Source organism: Zeus faber (assembly GCF_960531495.2).
Source record: "Zeus faber genome assembly, chromosome: 20".
Taxonomy (NCBI): domain Eukaryota; kingdom Metazoa; phylum Chordata; class Actinopteri; order Zeiformes; family Zeidae; genus Zeus; species Zeus faber.
In genome coordinates, this window is record NC_137207.1 from 7,848,073 (window position 1) to 7,871,759 (window position 23,687).

The 23,687-nt window shown below is 46.8% G+C and overlaps 1 protein-coding gene across 3 annotated transcripts; it reads left to right on the forward strand.

Moving 5' to 3' along the window:
• The first annotated feature begins 292 nt into the window (after positions 1–292).
• Positions 293–23,587, forward strand: katnip (katanin interacting protein). Of its 3 annotated transcripts, none has more exons than XM_080021444.1 (28): positions 293–370; positions 1,547–1,622; positions 3,994–4,082; positions 4,432–4,595; positions 5,001–5,116; positions 6,489–6,590; positions 6,799–6,945; positions 8,526–8,781; positions 9,049–9,180; positions 9,703–9,860; positions 10,620–10,726; positions 10,919–11,015; positions 11,282–11,491; positions 12,580–12,717; positions 13,897–14,737; positions 16,333–17,097; positions 17,215–17,423; positions 18,083–18,161; positions 18,461–18,638; positions 18,826–18,991; positions 19,142–19,314; positions 19,403–19,467; positions 19,655–19,765; positions 20,329–20,468; positions 20,625–20,726; positions 20,817–20,977; positions 21,932–22,017; positions 22,106–23,587. In XM_080021444.1, exons 1-28 carry the CDS (start codon positions 363–365, stop codon positions 22,162–22,164), a joined length of 4,935 nt encoding a protein of 1,644 aa, XP_079877570.1. In that variant the 5' UTR covers positions 293–362; the 3' UTR covers positions 22,165–23,587. The 3 variants fall into 3 exon arrangements, with proteins under 3 accessions (XP_079877570.1, XP_079877571.1, XP_079877572.1); XM_080021445.1 differs by having other exon boundaries at positions 19,406–19,467; XM_080021446.1 differs by having other exon boundaries at positions 9,703–9,845.
• The last annotated feature ends 100 nt before the right edge of the window (positions 23,588–23,687 follow it).

Consider the following 23,687-nt stretch of genomic DNA (forward strand, 5'->3'; position numbering starts at 1 on the left):
CAGGAGAGGCGGATCCCGCCACTGACAATGGAAGCAGCATATAGAGGAGCACAACGCATAGCGCAAATACACTGATTGGGTATTTCTTGTAAAGTGCCTGTGCAGTCAAGTATCCGATGGGGTTTGGTAGGAAAATAATGCTACGAATTACCACTTAAAAGCCGTAAGATTCACATCCTTATGACGGACCTCGACACGACGATCGGCCGCATTCGGGCCGGGGAGGAGGAGGAGGTGGGTGTGTCCGAGGCTGAGGGGGCTTTCGCCATTGGTGGCTCGTTAGCCTGGTAACCAAACACAGCTCCCGGCAACAACAAACACGGAGCCATGTCGTGTGGGGAACGACATGACAACATCATGACATGACGATGTAGGTAAAGGGTTTGGAAATGTCTGCTTTTAATGCCGCTGCCCGTGGGCTTGCCTTCCCGGCGCCTGGGTGGCTCCGCGCTATGTTAGCAAGTCAGCTACACGCTCGTTAGCTTGCGGCTGAGATGAGTCCACCGCTTTGTTGACTTATTTAGCGGACCTTATTTCTTCCTTTTCTTGCGACCTGAATGCGGATTGATTGAATAGCTGCATCTCTGTAATCCCTGTAACGAACGCATATGTTTGTTTGTTTTTTTTTCGTCCTCAAGAGTTGCCGTAGCTTAGTGTCGTCTCTGCGCACGCGCCGTGTGCGGAGCCGCGTCTCGGGCCGTTAAGCTGCGGTTGTTCTGCCCGCGCTGCCGTGCAACAGCCTCCAACCGGGGAGGGTTTGTATCGCCACCCATTTGGTTTTTGGGTTTTTGTTTTCACGTACTTGACAGCGGGATCCGGACATTAAACGACGTGTGTTTTTTCCCCTCGCGATTTTACGTGACCGTTATTAAATCGGACTGTGCGACTGGTGTGTGCGGCGGGGAAAGCGAACTGTTGACCGCCGTCAGCGTTGGAGCCGAGCACACGTGGAAACGGGGTCAAAGGGGCAAGTGTATCACAGGGGCTTTGGAGGGTGGTGCGGTTGTGTTTACGGGTTTTTAATTTCGATAAAGGTGTCGCTCTTTCAATTTGTCAATCCTCTACACCTCTGCTGTTCATTGTTGCATTCATCATAAATTCAAAGTGCTTTACATACCGCGTAAAATACATGATGTAGAAGCATAGCAAACCAGGTAAACATAAGTGCGTTTTAAAACAGGCCTATACACAGAGATATGTAGATATAAGCTATCTATTCTTATGTCTGCTCTTTAGCTGATAACTCGCCCTGCGTCTAAATACGGACGGCGCTGAAACTTCGAAGCGATCAATCCACTTCCGCTGGGCGGGTCCGTGACGGGCGGCCCTTGGGACGTCACGTCCAAGTGTCGTCATAGTAATGGATACCTGCCGCTCCGCGGTGTAGACACCTTGCGTCTCGCGGGGGTGGAGCCAGAACCCACGCGTCGCTATCAAGCGTCACATCCCCGAGTAAAAAATAAAAAATAAAAAAAATCAAAGACTGATACGTGACATGTGACGTGTGAGCTCTAACAGGATTTATTTGTAACTTTGCACATTGAAGAGCGGTGACATCTTCCCCAAAAAGCGGAGTATGGTTTCATAAACATCACCGTTCGCAGCCTACTATGGACAGCGAGGTAGGAATATCCTATGTTTTATATATATATATATATATATATTTTTTTTTTTATATATAGACATAGAATTCAGGTGATTAAGCAGGGCAAAACACTAACTGCAGTAAAGGTGTTTTCCTTTCCATAATAATGGTGACCACTTGCAAGGGCGTGTCCACGGGTCATGGCCGCCCTGAAACACCTGTGGCCCCTGGTAATAATGGAGAACATGGTCAAAGTAGAGTGCTGCAGGTGTAGGGGTTTTAGTCGACCAGCCCAGAAGTTAGCATGCTCCTAGTTCCCCCGACAAGAAGTCACTGGGATCTCTCTCGATCGATCGATAGAGAATACAACACAGAGTTAGTCTGCAAGTGGAGTTGAGAAAATGAGAGAGAAAAGGGTGTGTGTGTGTGTGTGTGTGTGTGTGTGTGTGTGTGTGAGCCAGCCAGTGTGTGCGCCAATCAGATTTTTCCATTAGTTTTTGGATTACTGCAGACAATAAGCGCTGTGGCAAACAGAAGTTTGATACTTACACGTTTTGTTCAGCAAGATGATGTTCACAAATAAGCACCAATTTTATGATTTTTTTTTAAAGCGTAAATGCGATCACCAGAAGTAAAAAGCTAGCGTTAGGCTATGAACGAACAACACCGCAGTCACATCTCTTCGACATTTTGATTTTGTGCGTTTATCTCTTCTACAAAAGCCTGGAAAGTGTGAGTTGGAACAGTTTGCAACAGTGAGAGTATAAACACGCTTGAGGCTGTGAGTAGACTAGTGAGTAGATGTGTTCACCTTGAAGAGGTGTAATGGCCCCGACAACCTCCTGTGGTCTCATTTAGCCACTTGTTATCGACCGCCTTTTTTAACACACGTAAAAGCTTCATAATTCACAAGTGGGGTATTTACTGACGTATTCTATGTAGTCGAAACAAAACGGGAAAATCCCTTAAGCTTATGTTCTCCACAGACCTTATTTCAGGCATCGAACCAAAAGCCCATTCAAAAAACCTATCGACTTCAGGACGAGGGAACCGGAAGTGCAGAAACTAATTTCCGGGCTTTAGGACTCATTCCTGCAGCGCTCTATTTCCAGGGGCTCTTGTTTCAGTGTTAGCGGTGTCGGTTCTGACGTCACGGTGGGGATTTGGATCTAGGTCATACCGAGTCTATGGGATGGACGCAGCCAAAGTAATTGCTGTTTAAAATTGACTGTAAAAACAGGAATGTGTTGAACAGGTGTGATGGGCACAGTTGTCAGGCTGGAGGAGGAAGGGGGTGCTGCTGTATGTGAGAAAATCCAGGAAAATAAAGTTAATAAATATAAACACATGTGGCGCCCCTAGGTTCTAGGTTATATTTATTGGTTATCATTAGGTTTCTTGTATATTTGCCACATTTTTATGATAATAAAACGTAACGCAAAATAAACATATTTTATGAATTTTTGTAAGGTTATTGTATATTTAATTTCCCGTCTTCTAGTTATTTTTTTAAGTATGTTGCATATTGACATTCTTTTGCTTTTTATTGTTGATTAGTTTGTTTATTTTACTGCTTTTTGTTATTTTGCTGTATATTGTAATCACAATTAATTAATTTTAAATAGTTTATAGTTTATCTTTATCTTTATCTTTAATCGTATTACTTTATTATTATTATTATTATTATAATCTTTCTTATTCTTATTATTATCGCCCATTTTGATGCGAGTGGCTGTGACGCTGCTCCATCACTGGTTCTGGACATTCCACGGCCACCGGAGAAAAAAGAAAAATAAGATCCTGGACACGCCCCTGCAGCCGTGCCAAATCTTAGAGTAGTGCTTCACCTTGTGCTCGCTGTAGAGGATCCCTGTCACTATTGACATCTCTCTCTGCTCTTCTCTTCTCTTTCCTCTCCGCCGCTCGGGGTGTCAGACACCGTAGCCCAGTTGGCCTGTAGAGACTGAGTAAGAGGCCTTGTGGTGCTTGGCGTCTTTTGCACGATGCTCCCATTTATTTATTTTTTTTAATTTCTTTTTTAACAACACATGCATGGGCTTGTAGCTCTCAGAAATGATTGTTCCCTGCAACGCACCCATGCCTGCACCTTTCACCGCAGACTCGCGCCGGTGGTTCGAGTTGAGACGAGTACAATTTTGGGTACTGTAGCATCCAGTTTAACTCTTTGATTTGGATACGATTAAACAACTTCGGCTGCGAGGACATTTCATGAAAGATCACCCTTTGTGTTTATGCTTTTCATTATACTGCACTATAACATAACATCTATTTTTCCGTTCATATTTTACAACTCGGCTTTAATAGCGATTCTTCTGGCTTTCAGTTGTTTTGTGTGTGTAACATTTGCTTATGAACGTATGTGCGGGGACGTGTTGTTGTCTTTGAAGGACGGCCGGCGGTGCCAAGGAGGGAGCTTTGCCTCTGCCGTGGAGGAGACTCATGATGAATATTTAAAGGCTCTTCAGCACAAAAACAGGTGAAGTGTGAGCCAGTGGCACGGGTTGGATTTCTCAGCGGAGGTGTTCAGGCGCGCCCTAATTGGAAGGCCGTGATTGGCTCTTCGTGCTTGGAAAGACAAACGCAAAGGTGCCGGATTCCCTCTTGAGATAAACAATTCCCGCTCAAAAAATGTCGTTCAAACTCACTTGCGCGAGTTGAAGTAACTTGAACTAATTTGAGGCGGCTCTGGGCTTGAAATTAATCTCAATGACGGATTTGGTTAATCTGGTGAACCGTTAGCTTTGCTGTAGTAGGGTAAGCGTGAATCCTAATCGGTCATTTGACTCCGATGCTCTCAAACTGTCTCCCCCCCCCCCCCCCCCCAGAATCCTCAAGCGACTTAAAACCAAAGAACCCCGGCAGATTGAGCTGGAGCGCCTGGAACAAGGCTTCTCCATCTATCTCAACGGGGCCAACGCCGACGCCTGCAGCAAGCAGCCCAAGCGCCTCCCCTCCCCGCCGCCGGCACGGAGAGCCGCTCACACAGCCGGTACGCCCCAGCAGGACCGAAATAAACCCACTCTTTCACGCGGCCACAGCTCTTATATAAGAGCTTCGACGAATCTATCTAGAACTAGATTTCACACGTGTCGTTCGGGCCGTTACAGGCCTGATACCTGGGTTCTAGGTATGGCCCTACTCATCTCAGTTTGGGATTTTTTTGGGGCTTTTAAAGCACCTAATCGCCGGCTTTAGCATGTTCGCATGCCACGCTTTCACTGAATAAATGATAGTGACAGTTGTGTCTGGTGGCAAGTGCATGTCTGCACCATCTGTGGGTGTGACTGTATGTGTGTGTGTGTGTTTCTTTCTCTTCCTCTTAGGGAATACTCTGCCCATGTTCCTTCCTTCCTTTCCTTCCTTTCTTTTTTTCCTCTCTGTGACTCATCTGTAGATGCCTCCCTTCGAAGCGCCTGTCGGCTAGCCGAGGATAGCTGTCATCCTGAGCAGCCCGACAGGCACAGGAGCCGCACCGCCCCCGGACGGATCCGGAGGAGAGAATGGAGCCTGGTAGGGCCTCGTGGGATATAGCCTTTCCCTTGGAATTTGTCGATGTCTTGGAATTTGCTATACTGGTGCATGCCCGTTCAAAATGTGAGACTTTCTGAATCATTTTAACGGCACGGTTGAACAAAATGTCAATGATCCGGTCCTGTGTTCAACCAATGGGAGATGAAACTGCCGGTTCCGTCGTACACCGGGGAAAGACACTCTTTGTGACTCCGACTTTTTCGCAGAGCCCTCAAGTCCCGCCCCTTGCTGGCTCACCGTTCGCTGTTTATTGAAAATGTATATATTTTAAATGTATAAATATTAGACGTGTCGTGTGTCCGAATTGTACTAAATTCGACACTGCACGTCCTTGGGTCCCCAGCAATGAACCCGCCGAGTGTAAAGTTAATCGGATGAACAGTTGTCGAGATAATCTAAGGACGGTTTTTGTAGTTGTGGCGTTAATTGTGTCTCTGGGTTTTAAGCTTGGTCATACCCCCTCTACAGGATGATTTTGTGTATTGCAGTTTTAAGACAACATTTTTTTTTTATGGGATTTAAGAAAAAAGACCAGCTATGTTGTAATTACAAAACATTGGAATAAATCCTGCAATTAAGATAGAGGACTTGCTGTTATTATTCTTTGAGTGTAATTAAAAATAAGACGCTGAAATACATCTCAACAGTGAGTTTCCGGATGTAAAAAATCCCCTTCATATTCTGAATGGATGGTTTTGATTATTAGCCATAACGTCGTAGCGATCCAAGGTAGACACCACGAGCTGCAGAAGCCACAAGTCTCGGTGATTTCAACCTTGTTCTAACCCACAATCTTAAAGTGTAACAGCGACGTCTCTGATGCTCACCGTTACCATGGAAATATTTACCGCAACCGCGAACGTCACTTTCGACGAGCGAGTTACTGCTACCAGTGAACTCCAATACTATATTTACACACAACTTAAACTACAATATATTACAACACGGTTATTAACAATATAAACACTATAATAATGACAAAGGCTCAAGAAGAAGCGCGTTAAACCGTCGTTCGGTTGGAAGTCGCTGGAAAGGCCTCATTCGCAATGGTTTATGGGATGTGTTGTTCCTTCACTCTTAAAATCATTTTTTTCACAGTTTTGTACCTTCGCCTTTTTTCCGTTTTCCAATTATTTTTTTATTTTTATTTTTATTATTATTATTTTTTGCTCTGAATCAAATGTTTCTGGTCACGATTCATCTGGTGGTTGGTTGGCTTGGTTCCAGTTTTAAACTCTATGTAAGTCAATTGAGTGCACCAATGGGTAATTCACTTCCGGGAACTGGAGCCGTTCAAAAATTGGGCGGTCGCTGTTGAGCTCCATAGAATCCTCTTGTGTTCTGTCTGCAGGGCTCTGTTGGGATTCGTACAAGGAATGGAGCCATTTTGCGAATATCCCCAGAAAGGCGCTATCCTGATGACTTTGAGCCTTACGACAGCATAGACATGGAGGTAGTGTGTGTGTATGTATGTATGTGTGTGTGTGTGCGTGTGTGTGTGCGTGTGCGTGCGCGTGCGCGTGTGTGTGTGCGTTCGTTCAAGGCTGTTGCTGTTTCGGGGGAAGGGCTATGTGTCAGACACAGCTGTCTGTAGGACTTAGCGCCTCTCTCTCTTTCTCTCTCCACACTCCCCTCATCTGTCCATTGGCACCTCCTCGCAGAGGTCCAGCCCGTGCTCCCCCCACAGTCCCCGCTCCCCGAGGGACTCCTGCAAGGTCTCTCGCTCGTTTCGCGCCAAGGGTGAGACCCGAGTGGGCCCGCTGGATGCGGAGACCGAGAAGGTTCTGCTCAACATGGAGGAGGTGAAGGTGAGAGGGCACACTGTTAACAATTCACTATGTTTGGCTTGCTTATCAACCATGATCCATGCTTATCAAGGTGTTTTGCCACCCTTTTCCTCCCTCCAATATACCTCACTACCTCATATTATTCTCAAATTGAAAACATGCTTACAAATTTAGCCATTTGGTGCTTTTTGTTTTCACATAAATGGAAAATTACTTTACCAAAACCCCCTGAAAACTAGCCTACGTTATCTGCATTGACTGGTGACTCTGATAGGAATGGAAACAAACCGATCAGATTTACCCCCCAAAATAATTGCCATGGATTGTGTACAAAAATTTCCCAATGTTGTCGTCAAACACAGGCGATAATAATTATAATAATAATAATAATAAATATAGATGCAGGCAGAAATACACCAGGTCCAGTTTAGTACGTTAAAAACGTATTAATCGACACCAATTCCAAAGTTCAATTTCAACCACTTCTTCAATCTCAAATGTTTGACCAGTTGAACACATTTGAATCAAACGTGTTTTTTTCTTTGCAAAATAGAGTGGAGTGGTAATTTTGGAGGCGCGGTGACAACACATGTCAGATGATTGTTTTATCGAAAAGCATCTGTAATAAAGACCGCTGTGTCCACGTCGAGGTCGGGCAGAGGGACGCTGTTTCTTTTAATGTAGATGTAAAGACATGGGGTTTTTTTTTTTGTCGATTATTGTTAATGTTTTAAACATGTTTTTAAATTTGTCGGTTGCCGGTGCTTCATTGGTTCATGTGTTTGACCAATCACCGTGCACTTATGCCACTGAATGTTCCTCTTGTGTCGTTAAGTCTCTGGCCTGGGGTAGGAGCAAAATATGTCCCTCAAGAATGGTGTTTTACCAATTACGATTGTTCCTGGATCATACAGTGGGGACACAAAAGGAAGGGACGGTTCCTCCAAAGATTCTTAGAACTTCCTGTGGTGCGAAAACGCCCTTCTGTGATAGTTTTCAGGGTTTTGTCAAACGCAGCACGAGTTACAGTTTTTCGAGTTTCCATCAAATGCAGCATCAGCTCATTTGTCTGTCTACACGCAGCAAACACTATGCAGTTGCTGGATGTGATCGACTTCCGAGAGGCGAAGCTTGGACTTTATCACTTTGGATGATGATGTCGTAAAGCGCCCCGCTCCTCAAACTAATCATGTTGTGTTCTTCAACTCCGGTACATTTGCAACAGTTTTTCCACTCATTTCTGCTCCAAATGTGCATCAATATTAATCAAACTCAAACAACAAGAAGACGTCTGAAACTTCCCAATTCCAACGAGGCCTCAGCCATGTCTGTGCATACTGCGGTTGCCATGTTTCAGATATTTTTGGAACCATGGAACGCAGCATCAGTTCAAAAACAAGCTGCGGGCTGGACCCCAAATAACCTTTATTTGTATAGCACCTTTCATACACAACATGAAACTCAAAGTGCTTCACATTATAAGAAGGCAATCAGATAGGGACAATAATAATAAACTGACTGCCTTTTATTTAAAAAAAAGTGTGTGCGTGTGGGTGTGGGGGTGTGTGTGTGTGTGACCTCTGACCTTTTCTCTCCATGAGGTCTTGCGGCGGAGCCTGGAGGTGAGCGTGCGCGGCAGCGGCCGGGGCTCGGCGGGGGAGGAGTCGGAGGAGGAGTGGGTGGAGGAGCAGCTGGAGAGGGAGGAGAGCACCGAGAGCTTGGAGGAGCTGGGCCTGCCTCCCCCCTCCTCCTCCTCCTTCAAGTCCTCCTCCCGTCACCAGCCCCTCCCCAGTGACAGCCGAGGCAGCGGTGACCCGGCGGGCTTGATCGTGCTGGACTTCGGACCGTCGTCTAAAGGTAGGCGCCGCTTCCACGCTGACTTTTTTTGGGTGTACGCTGTCGGGAGAGGCTGCTTGTCCTTCCGCCGTCTGCCTCGTCAGCACTGACCTTTCCACAATGTCAAGAGGGAAGCGGAGGAGCTGTCTCTGCAAGACGCATGTCTGGCATCATGTGCTGGAGGCAGGGCGGCGACGTGTACGCTCATCCTCCTCTCCTGCGAGGCACGGGGATTTAAAGGGGCTTAGACTTTTCACTTTTTGTTTCACTCTCCCTCTCTTGTTCCAGGTCGTAAGATTGAGCGCTCTTTGTCAGCCAAGAGGAAAGACAACATTGAGGCCTACTTCCCCACCAAACCTGTGCTGGTGAAGAGCAAAACACTGGACAGGCCACCGTCAAAGGAGGACAGGGAGGTTCATAGTAAGTCCTCACTAACATGACGTAGAACTGCCGTCGGTGCATGGAAAGGTTGGCAGCCATCAGTTTGTGGATAATAATTGTAATATTTAAGATAAGTGTTTCTTTTCTTGTTTTACTGTCACTATTGAGCAGCTCTCTCCAAATCTATTTAGAGTGAGCTTTTTTTGTTATCCTTCACCCCCAACATTTGAGAAGAACAATGGGCTAGATAGTAACTGACTTTTGTTGTATTCTGGGCAGAATATTTCCACATATACTGTCCATTTTTCTATATCGCTTTGGTTTATTTACTATGAAGATAAATTAACTATGGTAATAAATTCATGATAGAACACATGATAGAACGATAAGGGCCCAAACAGTCAATCAGGCTTTAAATGAAGAGATTTTATTTGAGTATTTGTGCTTCATTTGTGCGGTTAATTAACAAAGCAACCAGGTGTAGAGGCCAGAGTACTGTCTTCCTGGAACAGTAACAGCAGGTTGAGCCACCTTTGAAAATGCCCCCGTGTCTCCTTCAAGGGCCTCAGAGTCGTGTGGAGAGACCCCTGTCGGCTGTCAGGAAGGGTTCCTGTGAGGAGCCGGACTCGGAGGAGACGACCAGCAAGGTGCTGCGGGCCGTGCAGAGGGAGAACAGCCCGCTCCATAGCCCCGAGGGCCGGAACGTCAGTCGCAGCGCGGTCAGAGCCCCCCCTGGCTCTGCGTTAGCCAGACCCCTCTCAGCCCCTTCACTCTTCCTATTTCCACTCCATTACTTATCGAAACGTCTGTTCGTTAACAGCTGTCTTCTTTTCTGCATGCGTTTTATACTCTAAAGACTGCAGGTGAATGGCAGCTATTTTTTGACACCACTTGTCAGCAGGCTTGTCATGGTGGTACCATTTTTCCACTGGTGTTGGCGCTCCCTGTAATTTACACCGGTGTTACACTCTGTCAGCACTAGAGGGGGGTCATTAGCTTCCATTGAGGCACTATTTTGAAAATAAAACTACTGCTAGTTCTTACACTGGGATGAACTAAATCCTGTGACATGACACACCAGACCATTGAAATTTAAAGTGATAATCCGTACAATTGTTTTGTTACTAATGTATGTTTGATATTCATCCCATAATTATTTAGCTTGCACTTTTAAGCCTTCAAGGCTTTTTACCCTGACACAAACGGTATTAATCAGTGATCAGCACACTGCATTGTATCATTTACCTCCAGTAAAGCCAAACACTGTGGCAAGCCTACTAACAAGACAAGTAGCACTTCTCTAGATCGCCCGTTCCCTGTCTGTCTCTTATCTCCTGTCGGTCGGCACACGGCTTGTATCGTACGTTTGACCCAGTAGAGATAAAGTAGTTGGCAGTTCACAGTGCATTCTGGTCTTTGTCTTAAACTGTAAGACTCAGTGAGCTGTAAATCCCACACCTTGCTTCCCTCTCGTCCAGGCAAGGGGACACCAGGCGATGAACAGCTCCCTGTGCGACAGCGGCCTAGATAAAGACAAGAACGGTGTCAATAAGGCCATGCAGAGGATCACACTAATGGGCCCCAGGTACACTGCCACGACTGAAGGCCCAGCACAAATGCGCCTGATTTAGAACATTTCACAGTAGACCACAATGGGTGTGTGCTTCCCCGCCGACCTTGAACAGTACTGTAAATGAGCCGTGTTTGCGATAGCCCAGCACTCGGCTAAGACGATAAAGAATGACATCTGGATTGTTGTTGCCGTTCTTATGTTAAGGCAACAGCAGAGGCTGCTCAAGGCTCTGGAGAAGCTGGAAGCCATCCCGGGCTACGACATCTCTCCGCCAGTCCAGATGGAGCACAGCGGACCGGCGGTGAGTAACGCGTCGTCCAAAGTCTGTCGAGTTCCAAGGTCATTGAGGTGATGAGTCCAATGCAAGACCAATGGGGCAGAATAGTACACAATAGTGCAAGTCAAACTAAATGGCACAAGTTCAATTGTTTGTGGTATGTCATCATGTCTTATCATAGCAGTGGTCAGAATTCACTTTTATTTTATTTAGTTGCATCCACACTGCAACCCCAGTCGACCCTTCTGATCACTTAAGTCTCTACTCCTTTGTTTCCATCGTCACGGCAGAGAAGGGGCTCTTCGACTGAGGTCACGCCTGCTCTGTACGTCACCATGGAGATCCTGTCCAACTGGGGCAACGCCCTGCAGGTGGGGCTGACGGAGATGCAGTTCATCTGCCCCAGGAACAGGAAGCTGTACGTGTCGCCGCACGACCTGGACATCAGGAACGCAGACTTCCCCGGGAACCTGGGGGCCCTGGTCAACGGCAAGGCCAAGGTGGGTCCAAATGTCCCCCACAACCTGGAACTGGAAAGCAGCTTTTTGTCCATGCAAATAGAATTATAAGGGCCTCTTCAGGTTTAGATCCATAAAGAGAGTTCAAACAGAGTTCTACCTTTTTTTTATTTTTATTTTTTATATAATGATATGAAATTATTCCCAACAAAGCCTCTTTGGGGGAGAGGCAGAATTTTTTTCAATTCTTCAAAAACTTTAGTTTTAGATATGAACAGGGTCTGGGTCATCTATAAACGATGAATTCATGTCCTTTGGGCCTTCAAATTCAGGTCACAAACTCAATCAACGTCATGTTTTCTACCCCTCGTGTGTCACTTCCATCTGCTGCTGACCCTGATTTTCCACTCGTCTTCGGCCTCACCTTTGTTTTTGTTTGGTCGGAGCTTCGACAGTTGGCAAAGCACAACGGTGGGAGCATCTGTTAAGTCAGTCAGCATTTTGACTGTTAATAAAGTGCACATTCCCGGACTCCAGAAAATAACTTCCTCCTGCCCACGGGAGATTGTTTTCTAGAGAGGGAAAACGAGAGAAACAGGTTGAGGAGTCGGACGACCAGACAGCCTCTAGCTGTGGTTACCCTCTCAAATGTGAGATGCTGAACTCCAAGCTGCATGTCGGCTCCTATTGATTTTCAAAGAGGTGTTCAGAATGAGCCGTCATATTCCTCTTACTAAATCACGGTTGCAGTAAGATAGCACTGTGGACGTACAAGGATACACGGTTATCAGAGCCGACCAATGGGATGTTTGGATTGGAGGCGCTCCTCTCTGGCTGCTGCCTTGGAATGCCCACAGCAAAGGAGGACATTTCCAAGAATTCCCTCCTCCTTCTTCCATTAACTAGGTTACCATGTTATTTTCATTCCATATAGTTTTTTGTTTTTTTTTGTGAAATGTAAATTTGTTGTTTCTGTATTCATAAAGTTGTCGCTTACCTATCATCAAACCGGCTGGATGTTGACCTAACTACAACCCTGTGTGACAACATTTTGTTTTTTACTCTTAAATAAAAAAAAATTCCTGTGTTTGTTTTTCGTCACCCCCCCCCCCCTCCTCCGGGGGGATCAGACCACCAAGGAGCGTCACATGTGGATGTGTCCCTTCCATCCGCCCATACAGCTTTACTTCATCATCAGGAACACCGAGCGCTCGCCTGACTTTGGAATATCCCGCATCAAGATCTGGAACTACAACAGAAGCCCCAACGTTTGTACTTTTTTCATTCTGTTTGTTTCAATGTTTTGAAGTGTTTTTTTTTATTTTTTGTATGTTCTTCGCTGGGATGCGATTCAACTGAGGCTGCAATTACTCTACTTCCATTTCAATCGCGATTTCGTAATCTCTCCCTCGCTTTCTTTTTAATTATCCTGTTCCCCAGCGCGGAGATTATTCCACAGATAGCCAATGGTGTTAGTCATCCATACAGCCTCCGTACAACACCATGCCCAGCGTAGTTCTGGCGGTTTGGGGGCGACCGCGTTGGTGTGGGTGCCTCATCAGAGGGTGTGCTTGTCTTTAAGCTGCATCTGGCCAAGCCACACGGGAGTCTGTCCAAATGTGGAACAGAGAGAGATTAGCCCCTGAGGATTAGTGTTGCGGGGGGTTGGACGTGTGTGTGTCTGTGTGTGTCTGTGTGGGGAGAGTGTACTTGCACAGTCTTCCTTGCGGTCTTCAACCCGAAAGGGCAGCGTTATGCTTGGGTATGTGTATAGGGACTGGTGGTCACCTGAGATTGTGAGGTGAGGAGTTGTGTGTGTGATTGTCCGTGTGTGTGTCCGTGTGTGTGTGTGTGTGTCTCCGTGTGTGCGCGTGTGTCCCCGTGTGTGTGTATATGTATGTATATATGTATGTATAGCAGACTGGGAGACTACTGTAATTTACTGTTTAGAGGATAGAGGAGATTTAGGTTGGCTTTAGCGCGACGTCTCCATGGCAGCCATGAGTGCGTCTCTGGGAGAAGGCTACTTAATGCTAGCTTTGTAGTTTGTATTCTATACGATTTAAATCATCAAAGAATAAATACCGGGCATAACGCCCCTTTACTATGAACTCATCTTTGGGTTGTTTTGTGATTGGGATCAGAATCACTTTTTTCCTCCACCCATTTACCTTTGTTAGTATGCGTAGGTGCCTGTTAAGTGCCTGCCTGTTATCAGTCAAGAGGGTGCACTACCGTTATATAAACACAGCTGAAAACAATTTTTCTTCATCCTAAGTAGGAGTATTATTCATAATAATATGAATTATTAAACACATAACAACTCAAACAATTATTTAACACATAACAGTACAATTCAAGTCATTTGAATCGAAATGCTGATTATTTTCTAATGTGTTGGTTTGGGAGGGACTGTGAAGGAAGGTTTTTCTTTTTTGTCTTTTCAGGAGCTGGACGTAGGGGCGCGGCACGTGAAGCTCTACCTCAACAGCACGCTGGTGTTCGAAGGCGAGCTGGACAAGGGCTGCGGCAACCAGGTCTTCGACTACAGCACCACCGTCGACCTCCAGGCCTTCCACCTCTTGGAATCCTTCTCTCCCAGCCCCGTGTCATCGGGCCACAGCCTGCGGGGCGCCAGTCCAAAGCGCCGCGATGACGAGTGGGGCTTCGAGGGGCGACAGGAGAGGGTAGACATGCAGGACAAAGCACACACCCCGCTGCCGCTCATCGCTCCTGTCCAAGCCCACCCCACCACCGCCGCTCTGCGCTGCGCGGCGAAAAGGGACTCCTTTGACCCTGCAGCCTCAGAGGAGCCGCTCTCTCTCAGGCAACCGCTGGAGCCGCTCGACCAGCCACCAGCACCCGCGGAGCAGACGGTCACCACCCAGCCTTCCTCCTCCCGGGCGGCCCCCCAGTGGCTGCAGCCCCTGAGCAGGGGGGCCCCTGAGGGCTGCGAGGCGGGGAGGGAGAAGCCCCTGTGGCTGGTGCCTCAACAGCCTGTGGAGCCTATCGCCCCCACGGTGTCCTCTTCCTCCCTGCCCTCCTCCTCCATGCTGCCAGAGCTGTCGTGTAACCCGGGCCGAGTGTGCAGAACGGTGGACATGACTGCGAACGGCGGCCCGTGGAAGGCGGATTCCCTGGAGCTGAACTGCGACCTGCTGGAGGAGCTCGGGGAGCAGCGAGCGGACAGGCTGGTCAGCGGGCGGCGGGGCTCGGCCAGGAAGGCGACTGTCACCTCCAGACAAACGGAGGAGCCACAGCTTGTTGCTGATACACACTCAGGCGCAGGTAAGTTAGACTGTTGACCACCACTTGTCAAGCTATTGCTTTTTCGAATATTGATGCCTCTGGCCATCAGTAGCCTTCATTTGCATTGCAAAAAGATGGCTAGATGATGCGATTGTTTTTTTTGTTTTTTTTATACTGTCAAAAGATTTCATCAAATTTGTGTTCTAGGCAGGGGGATATGTGTTGCAGTTTGGATCAATTCTGGAACACTCAAGCACAGAAATGAAAGAATTAGACTGGTAAAACGATATTTTGGTTCTTCAATGACATAACATTGGGCCAGAGCTACTGGTTGATTTGCTCATTTACTAAATGCCAGTTTGTGCCGAGTCAGTGAGCTCTTTCTGGGACATGTGCTTTCAGTGATCTCTTTCCAGAGCCCCCCTGTATCTGCTACAGTGTCTAGCAGTTTCTGTCTGGTAGTTGTAGATTTGATTTGATATTATACAGGCAACTCGAGGGCAGTCAGAGCTCCTCTAAAGCAGTGAGTTGTATGTTATGTTATCATTTTGTCAGGGTACGACAGAAGGAGGAATGTTTACTGTGTGGACCTTAAGTGTTGGCACAGAGGTAGGTTTCGCCCCCAACGATGAACCTTGAACAAGAAATAAACCAGGGCATCAGGGAATGATTTGATGGAACCCTGCAGAACTGGGCCCAAAATGGCATACTGGCCTTCTAAAGCACGCTGAATGGTAGTATGACCATGTTGTATGTAGTATGTAGTTACCATTTCAGACGCACTGGTTGATTCAGAGGAGGTACCACTTCAGAAATATACAATGAAACTTACACTGGAACAATGACATTTAGTTTAAACTGAAACACAGTGAGGAAATTGGAATCTCCAGGGATATAAATGAGACCATAAAATGGGGCAGTTTGGTTTATTAAAGGAAATCTGACTTTCACACCCATTAGAATGCCTTGATCTCCAGGCAACTTAAATGAGATTCCATTGTTAACTCACAAATACAGAAGCTCTGGGGGAAGTGACTTTGTCAGATAAAGTCCGACATAGTTACCGCAACAGAAACAAATGATTAAAAAGAGATTCACTCACTAAAAGTGTCAACTTGGGTTTTCCTATTGTGTCATTTCAGTTTTCATATATCTTGCAGGGTAATGAAGTCTTAAGGGTGAGGGGTTGGGGGTGGTTCATTCATCATTGTTGCTTGAGCGGTGTTGAATGTATACTTATACTTAATAGCCATAAGTATTACAATGGCTATGACGTCACTTAATTTCCCTTTTGTGACATGTAACATCTGTCAGGCACTGATTGTAGAGTGCTGGCTTACATAATCAGTATTATGTAACTTACTGTATGTGAGAGACACAGACACACACACACAAAGCATGCATTGTGCTTTTGGTTTATTTTAAAAATCTGTGAACTAAGTTATAGTGTATACAATCGATTAATAATGGTTATTTCTATTTTAAAACACTGATCATTGTTTAGCAAATGTATTTTGAGTTTGCTGCACTCGATGCTGCTCAAAGCCGTTTAGCTTCACATAATAGTCTTAATGTTGATTACATGTCAGTACCTTGCATAGATGCAACCATGGTTGTTTTTGTGCATTCTGCAGATGAGCCATTATCCTTAGTAATGGCCAGGAGGCAGCGGACCCCAAGGACCCAACTGCGCAGCCAGCAGGACAACACCCTCATGGAGTCCTGGGACTCCCTGGTCAAGTTCAACCAGTGCCAGCGTGGGCGCATCTCCAACATGGGCTTCGAGGGAGACATCTTCGATGAGTTCCTCCAGCGCCAGGGCCGCGGCCCCCCCACCGTCCTTGTGCGTGCCTCCGCCTCCCAACACAGCCCCCTGTCCTCCCTGGCCCCCCAGGGGGTGCTGTGCGAAGACATGGAGGATGATTCAGCCATGGATAGGGAAGATGAGTTTGAGATCCCTGTGCTGCCTCAAGGCCAGAGGCTGGTCATCAACATCCTGTCCACCTGGGGCGACCGGCACTACGTGGGCCTCAACGGCCTGGAGGTGTTCAGCTCCAGTGGGGAGCCGCTCCGGCCCGCGCACATTCACGCCGACCCTCCAGACATCAACATCCTACCGGCGTATGGCAAAGACCCGCGGGTGGTCGCCAACCTGATTAACGGGGTTAACCGCACCCAGGACGACATGCACCTGTGGCTGGCCCCCTTCACCCCGGGCCGGAGCCACATCATCTTTCTAGACTTTGGCGCCCCCTGCCAGGTGGCCATGATCCGCGTGTGGAACTACAACAAGTCTCGCATCCACTCCTTCCGCGGCGTGAAGGAGGTGGAGATGCTCCTGGATGGGAGGTGCATCTTCAGGGGTGAAATCGCCAAGGCGTCTGGGACTCTGTCTGGAGGTAAACCAAACAGACTTTGGCTTTTTGTCTTTCAGAGGTTTTACTGGTGTCAGTGTAGAGATGTTAAGACTCCAAAAACATGATGTTTATATATATTTTTCATCTGCTCTGGTCTAGGACTTGACCAGTTTGGGGACACCATTCTGTTCACAACTGACGACGAGATCCTGGAGGCGATGTCTCGCTTCGACGAGACCTTCCAGAGCGAGGGGGATGGTTCCGACAGCCTGGCGCACGAGGAGGACCTGCAGAGACCTCGCACAGCAGATGGCGAGGGAGAGGAGAGACCATTCACCCAGGCTGGCTTCAGAGAGGAGGACCTCACTGTGAGTGGACAGCGGGTTGTCCTCTGTACCGGGTAGTCTTCCCGCGCTTATGGGAAGTTCATGCTTTATAGTAGATTGGTAAAGCCATTCAAAAAGTACGGTTACCCAAATTCATGGAAACCTGAATGAGATTTCCGTCGACGTACATTGCTGTATGTACATTTGTTTATTGTAATTTTTTTCATAGTAAATCATTTTGCTGTGGCAAATCAACTAACTCAAGTGTGCAAATGTGACAGTTGGAGTTATCCAACGGGCCTTGGGACATTGAGACCTACCTCACAACCATTATATTTAAAATTAACTGACAGAGATATATCACTATATGTCCATAAATTGTTAGGGGACTTAACTATACAAATATGATCTCTAGATTCCATTAGGGTGTTTGAAAGGACATATACAGTAAGTCATTGATTCTATTATAGAATTATAGAACCCAGAATCACGATTGTGGCGCGAGCATCTCGTGTTGATTACTCACATTTTTCTATTTTAAGTATTTTTAGAGCTTATAGAGCTTATTGTGCGTAATCACCGGGTGTCATGACATTTCACTGCATATATGTATGACCGTATGTATATGTATGTGACAAATAACCTCTTGAACTTGAACTTGAAGTACAGGCCTGTTTGTATTGTGTATGCATTCCTCCCAGTTGAAACTCCATCTGAACCCCAGCGTCAGCCAATCTGAAGAGAGCACGGAGCAGATTCCTGGGATGTACACTGGCAAGTGTGAGTACCAGCTGTCCTCAATCAAAACCTCTATGTACTTTTAATGTATATATTTAGAGCAGTAGAGCTGCCATAGAGCAGGAGAGCTGCCATCCCGGGGCCGCAGTGAGCGGCCCCGGGATGGCAGCCTGCACCGCCTGTCTGCAGCGGCGGCTTGACCACCCCCCTTGGCCCGCCACAGTGATGTGTAAGGATTTCTCGGGAAGCAGTCCTGGACCAGACCAGGCAGCAGACCTAATTGTCTTGCCTTATATTAAATGTGTAGTGACGATGCTAACCACACCTCCGCCCTTCCACAGGCCTCAGGCTGGAGATGGTGATGACCTGGGGAGACTCCCACTACTTGGGTCTAACGGGGCTGGAGGTGGTGGGGAAGGAGGGGGACAGTCTGCCTCTAGACCTCGGTATAATGGCTGCCTCCCCCCGGGACCTCAACGATCTGCCCGAGTACGGACAGGATCCACGCACGCTCGACAAGTAAGACTGCAAGCAATGTTCTGTGGTGGGAGTTTGGGATAGAGCATGGTGGGTAATAAGCTGCATATCCGGAGTATTTTTCTATTTAGAAAAAAAAAAATCTCTAAATATAACTTGATTCGCATTGCACTTATCGAAAGCTGAATTTAAATAGTATCTCAAAAGTAACCCTGAAAGCCCTCTCCAGGCTGATAGACGGTCAGAACATCACCACAGAGGACCAGCACATGTGGCTGATCCCCTTCTCCTACGGGGAGGCGCACACTCTGTGCGTCACCTTCCACCAGGCCCAGACCATCGCAGGGCTCCGCGTCTGGAACTACAACAAGTCCCCGGAGGATTCCTACCGAGGGGTGAGACGGGAACATTGCACATATTCAAATAATAATATTTGCAATACCAATATGTGTTTACAATGGGTTTGTTTTCATACTGAAGAAGTCTACCTCCTGAAAGCGGGTTTTTTTTTTTTTTTTTTACCCTCCCAACCCTTCCTGCTTCAGGTGAAGGTGGTCCACGTGTTCCTGGACGATGTTGCCATCTCTCCAGCAGAGGGCTTCCTCATCAGGAAGGGGCCGGGCAACTGTCACTTCGACTTTGCCCAGGAGATTCTCTTCATCGACTTCCTGCAGACCCCCACCACAGACGGCAAGGGCACCAAGGACCTTTCACAAAAGTAGGGACAGCAATTTGAACTCAGCTCCTGTAGACTGCCGCTGTGAGAGATGTGCGTCTTGAAAACTGTAATGTCTTGTTCCAACCAGAAGAGGCTGTAAGAGACAAGAGCAGGCCAGCATGGACTATGAAGCTCCCATCATGCCTTGCGGCTGTATCCTTTTTGTTCAATAAGAAGTGGTACACACTGTGCCTCCCTCTATGGCTCATAGACAAAGTAAAATGTTACCAAGACAGGTTCTTGAGTTAGTGTATTAAGACCTGTGAGGCCATTATATAGAGATGATCTGTTTTTCTATTCATCTTCCGTTTGGTATCGTACCTTGACCTTTGAACGGCAGTTATCTTCCAGCTGCAGCTGTTGACCACCTGGGGCGACCCCTACTACATCGGCCTGAACGGACTCGAGTTCTACGACCAAAGCCACGAGAAGATCGCGCTCAGTGACAACAGTATCCGCTCAGCATCAGATCTGATGACAGCTATTTAAAACTACACAGTAACATGGAACAATTAACTGAACTAACTTAAAAGTTATTTACAACTGTGGAATAACTTTCTCACACTGATTTTTGCTTTCTGAAATCCATCTGTCAATATATTTTTCAATGAAGTATGGTTCTATTCTCTATGAGATCTATTTTGTGAGCAAAATGAAACTGCTCCTCACATTGACACAATCAATTTTGTGTGAGTAGAGGCTTTATTTTATTTTTTTCCTTTAAAATAGATTTTTGGATTATGAAATTGCTTCTCGCATTGACGCAATAATTTTGTATGAGTAGATGTTTTATTTGACTTTATTTTTTTAAATAAATCTTTGGATTTTTACATTTAGAAATTGTGAAATAAACATGCAGGTTCTACTCGCATAGTATTGTAATATTAAAGCCATTTCTGTGAACTCACTGCTCCTGATTCTGTACAAAACAAACGTGTTGCAGAGACTCTAGTGGGGTGGATTGGTAGCAGCTTCTATTTGAGCATGCCCGCTCCTCAACACGCCGCCTCCCAGACATCGCTGCCTTCCCAGACAGCGTCAACGTGCTGGACAGCGTCAACGGTGATGTCAGGACGCCTGATAAACTGGTCGACGGCGTCAACAGCACCCACGACGGAAGGCACATGTGGCTCGCTCCGGTGCTGCCGGGCATGGTGTGTGTGTGTGTGTGTGTGTGTGTGTGTGTGTGTGTGTGTGTGTGTGTGTGTGTGTGTGTGTGTGTGTGTGTGTGTGTGTGTGTGTGTGTGTGTGTGTGTGTGTGTGTGTGTGTGTGGAATGACTTGAGTAAAGCCTCCTGTGTCCTGTGGCAGGTGAACAGAGTGTACGTCATATTCGACCAGCCCGTGACTGTGTCCATGATCAAGCTGTGGAACTACTCCAAGACGCCGCAGAGAGGGGTGAAGGAGTTTGGGGTGAGACGCCTCATCCTCGTCACGCTGGGCCATCGCTCGTTTTAGAGGAGACGGCAAATGAAAAAAAAAAACGTGTCCTTGTCTGTCCAGCTGCTGGTGGATGACCTGCTGGTGTACAACGGCATACTGGACAGCGTGGGCCACGTGGTGAGAGGCATCCTGCCGAGCTGTGACCCGGTGGTGCCCTACCACACCATCCTCTTCACAGACGACGCCTACATCGCTCACCGAGAAAGGAATACCGTCATCAGGTAGTCATGACAACAAGCCGGACAAAAACAAAAATATGATCGGCTGTCGTGAGTGCTATAAAGTTTGGTTGATTTGTGCCGCACTGTCTCTTGGAACTAATATGATATTCATTTATTACAAGGGGTTTGTTGGTCTTTAAAAGTTGTCATTATCGTTAGTATAGTTGGAATTACTTAAAAATCCCTCTAGGTTTTGAATTGCCCTTACATTCAAGTTTATTGTGAGGATTGATATAGCCGCTGCTTTTACTCGAGGGTTCCTCTTAGTTGCCATTGGCTTTAACTTTAAAAAGGTTTTTACTCGTATGGGAACTTGCAGACATCCTGCGATCTGCATTGCATCCGCTCTGCAGCTCGCCACTCGTGACGCCTTACCTAATTGCTCCTCGTTTTGCTCCATGATAGAGGCTCTCCGACAGCCAGCGTTCTCTCCAACCCATAATTACGTTTCGGGCGGTCTCGGCGCAAAGCCGAGTTCCGTAGAGGGAGCACTCTGATGTATTGATGTCGTGGGTTTTGGTGAGACGGTGTGGTCGGTAGCGACTTGTTTTGAACGGGGCTGTGCTCTTCTCCACTCCAGCCCCCGTGGCAGCAGACATCGCCAACAGTGAGTAGCACGCCCCCACCCCCTCCCCAAGATCCGTATCGGCTCTCCTTTGTGGTTGGTCCCTGTATTGAAGATTCCTCCAGTGCCTTTTGATATCCCCCTCAGCCATCCCACACCTGGAACCCACTGCTCGCCTTGTGACGCTTGAAGCTCCCCAAGCCCATAACCCCGTCCCACCCCCATATCTCTCCAGCACTGTGTTCGGTCCCAAGGCCTGGACCCCGCAGGCTTCCAGTTTTGGTGTCAATCAGCCCCCACCCCCCCCATGTCGTGTCCTCTCCTGTTCCCGCTGCCTGCTGAAAGATCTGCTAACGTTGCCGTCTCTTGCCCTTCCTTCTGTGTTGCAGCAATTATGTGGAAGACCAGGACGTGAAGATGACCAACGAGAATCAGATCGTTCATCACAGTAAGAAAACACCCACCGCAGACCCAGGTGAGCGAGCACAGCCATGTGATGTCACACAGTCAGTTAATTGTCATAAGGCTCAATTTGAATACATGCTCGTGTTCTATCCACGCAGCACTTAGGCCTAAAACCTGCATGACCGACATCGGAAAACACGGGAAGAGGAGGTACTGACCGACTGACCGGTCGACAGACAGACCGACGTGGATTCAAGCCACGCCGCTCACACAAGAGCCAACGAGGCTGGATTTCAAGCCATGACCCGACCTGCGGTGGGTGAATCCTGAGCACTGAGCTTCCCCTCAAAATGCCTCCATTCGAAATTCTCCACCGCAGAGGGTGGCGGACTCTCAAGGCGTCACGAGGCGGGCGGAGCCGGCACGGCCAGCGCCGGGTTTGTAGGCACCGGCAGGACCGCGCTGCAAGGTTGGATTATAGTTTCCCCAACGCACAGATATACACGATCCAGGACCTGTTCACCCCCCCCATCCCTCCCTCCCTCCCGCAGCGTCAGGGTAACCACCAGCCCTACCCTTGTGCCTAGTCTCTCTCACTATCTTTGTGGCTGCTACTTGTGACTTTCGTGCTGCGTACTTTAATGCTGCTTGCGTCGCACAGGTTGTCAAAGATGCGCTCACCACCGATCGGACGTGGGCCGATTTTATCAGCACCGGAGCCCCCACGGCCTGATGACCTGCTTTGTGCACCAAACAATCTTATTGCTATGCAGTAACTCTTCATTGAATTTCTCGTCTAATATATTATATTACAAAGCATACGTTTTATGCTGAGTAAGTCACCTCTGGAAGACACATATTTGATGGCTGATCAGTTCCCTTCCCTTCCATGAAACACGTGAGCTGGATTTAAGGGTTGCATTTTAGCTAGACTTTAATTAAGATTACACCAATAACGGGACACGGTTCCCTTTCATAAAATCCATGACACAATTTTTTCCAAATATAACATCCTTTTCTATCCAAGTGACCTTTTATCAATAAGCTATACAGGAAGTTGTTCTTTAGCTGATTCGATTTTAGCGAAGCTGTAAAATATTCCCAATAATTAGGTTGGGAAGGGATGATTCTACAGTTGCCAGTATTGTTCTGAAGTAGAGTAGCTACTTCTAACAACTTCTAATATGCAAACACTATTGACATACCTCAAAAGGATCACAATATCAAAAAAGGAAAATAAATCGAAGTTCTGCATTAAAACACTAAATAGCCTGTGTTGTATAACATATACTTTGTAGTATTTTGTTGCATGGAAGTGACCTCAGTGTTGGCTGAGGTGACCAACTTAAAAATGTTAGGCATTCTTATGTATTTAATTTAAATATTTTAAGCCTTCTGAATCTCCTTTGGGCTACAGGTGAAGATGGCTTCAACTGGACTTTCTGCGTTAAAAAAATATTTTATTATTTTTTAATGTTGTTCATATATGTATATTTGATGTAGGTATATTTGAATAAATAAAGAGGAAAATGGTTTCTGGGGAAAAAAAATGAATCCTCGCTTTTTGGTAAGAATATTTGAAAACGACATGAGTGACTTCTGAGTTCCTTATTATTCCTTCGAGACAATAGCCTGTGCATAGAAAATGGACCACCACCAGCTAAGAATCTTCATTTTTTTTTAATGAGTCCCCAAAATGATTAAAATGATACGGATTAATTTGAACTTATCTGGAAGGTA

Excerpts from the sequence above, each read along its gene's own strand:
- katnip (XM_080021444.1), top strand. Across the intron at positions 18,639-18,825 it reads GATCCACGCACGCTCGACAA|GCTGATAGACGGTCAGAACA; the intron begins GTAAGACTGCAA and ends AGCCCTCTCCAG. Across the intron at positions 22,018-22,105 it reads AACACCCACCGCAGACCCAG|CACTTAGGCCTAAAACCTGC; the intron begins GTGAGCGAGCAC and ends CTATCCACGCAG.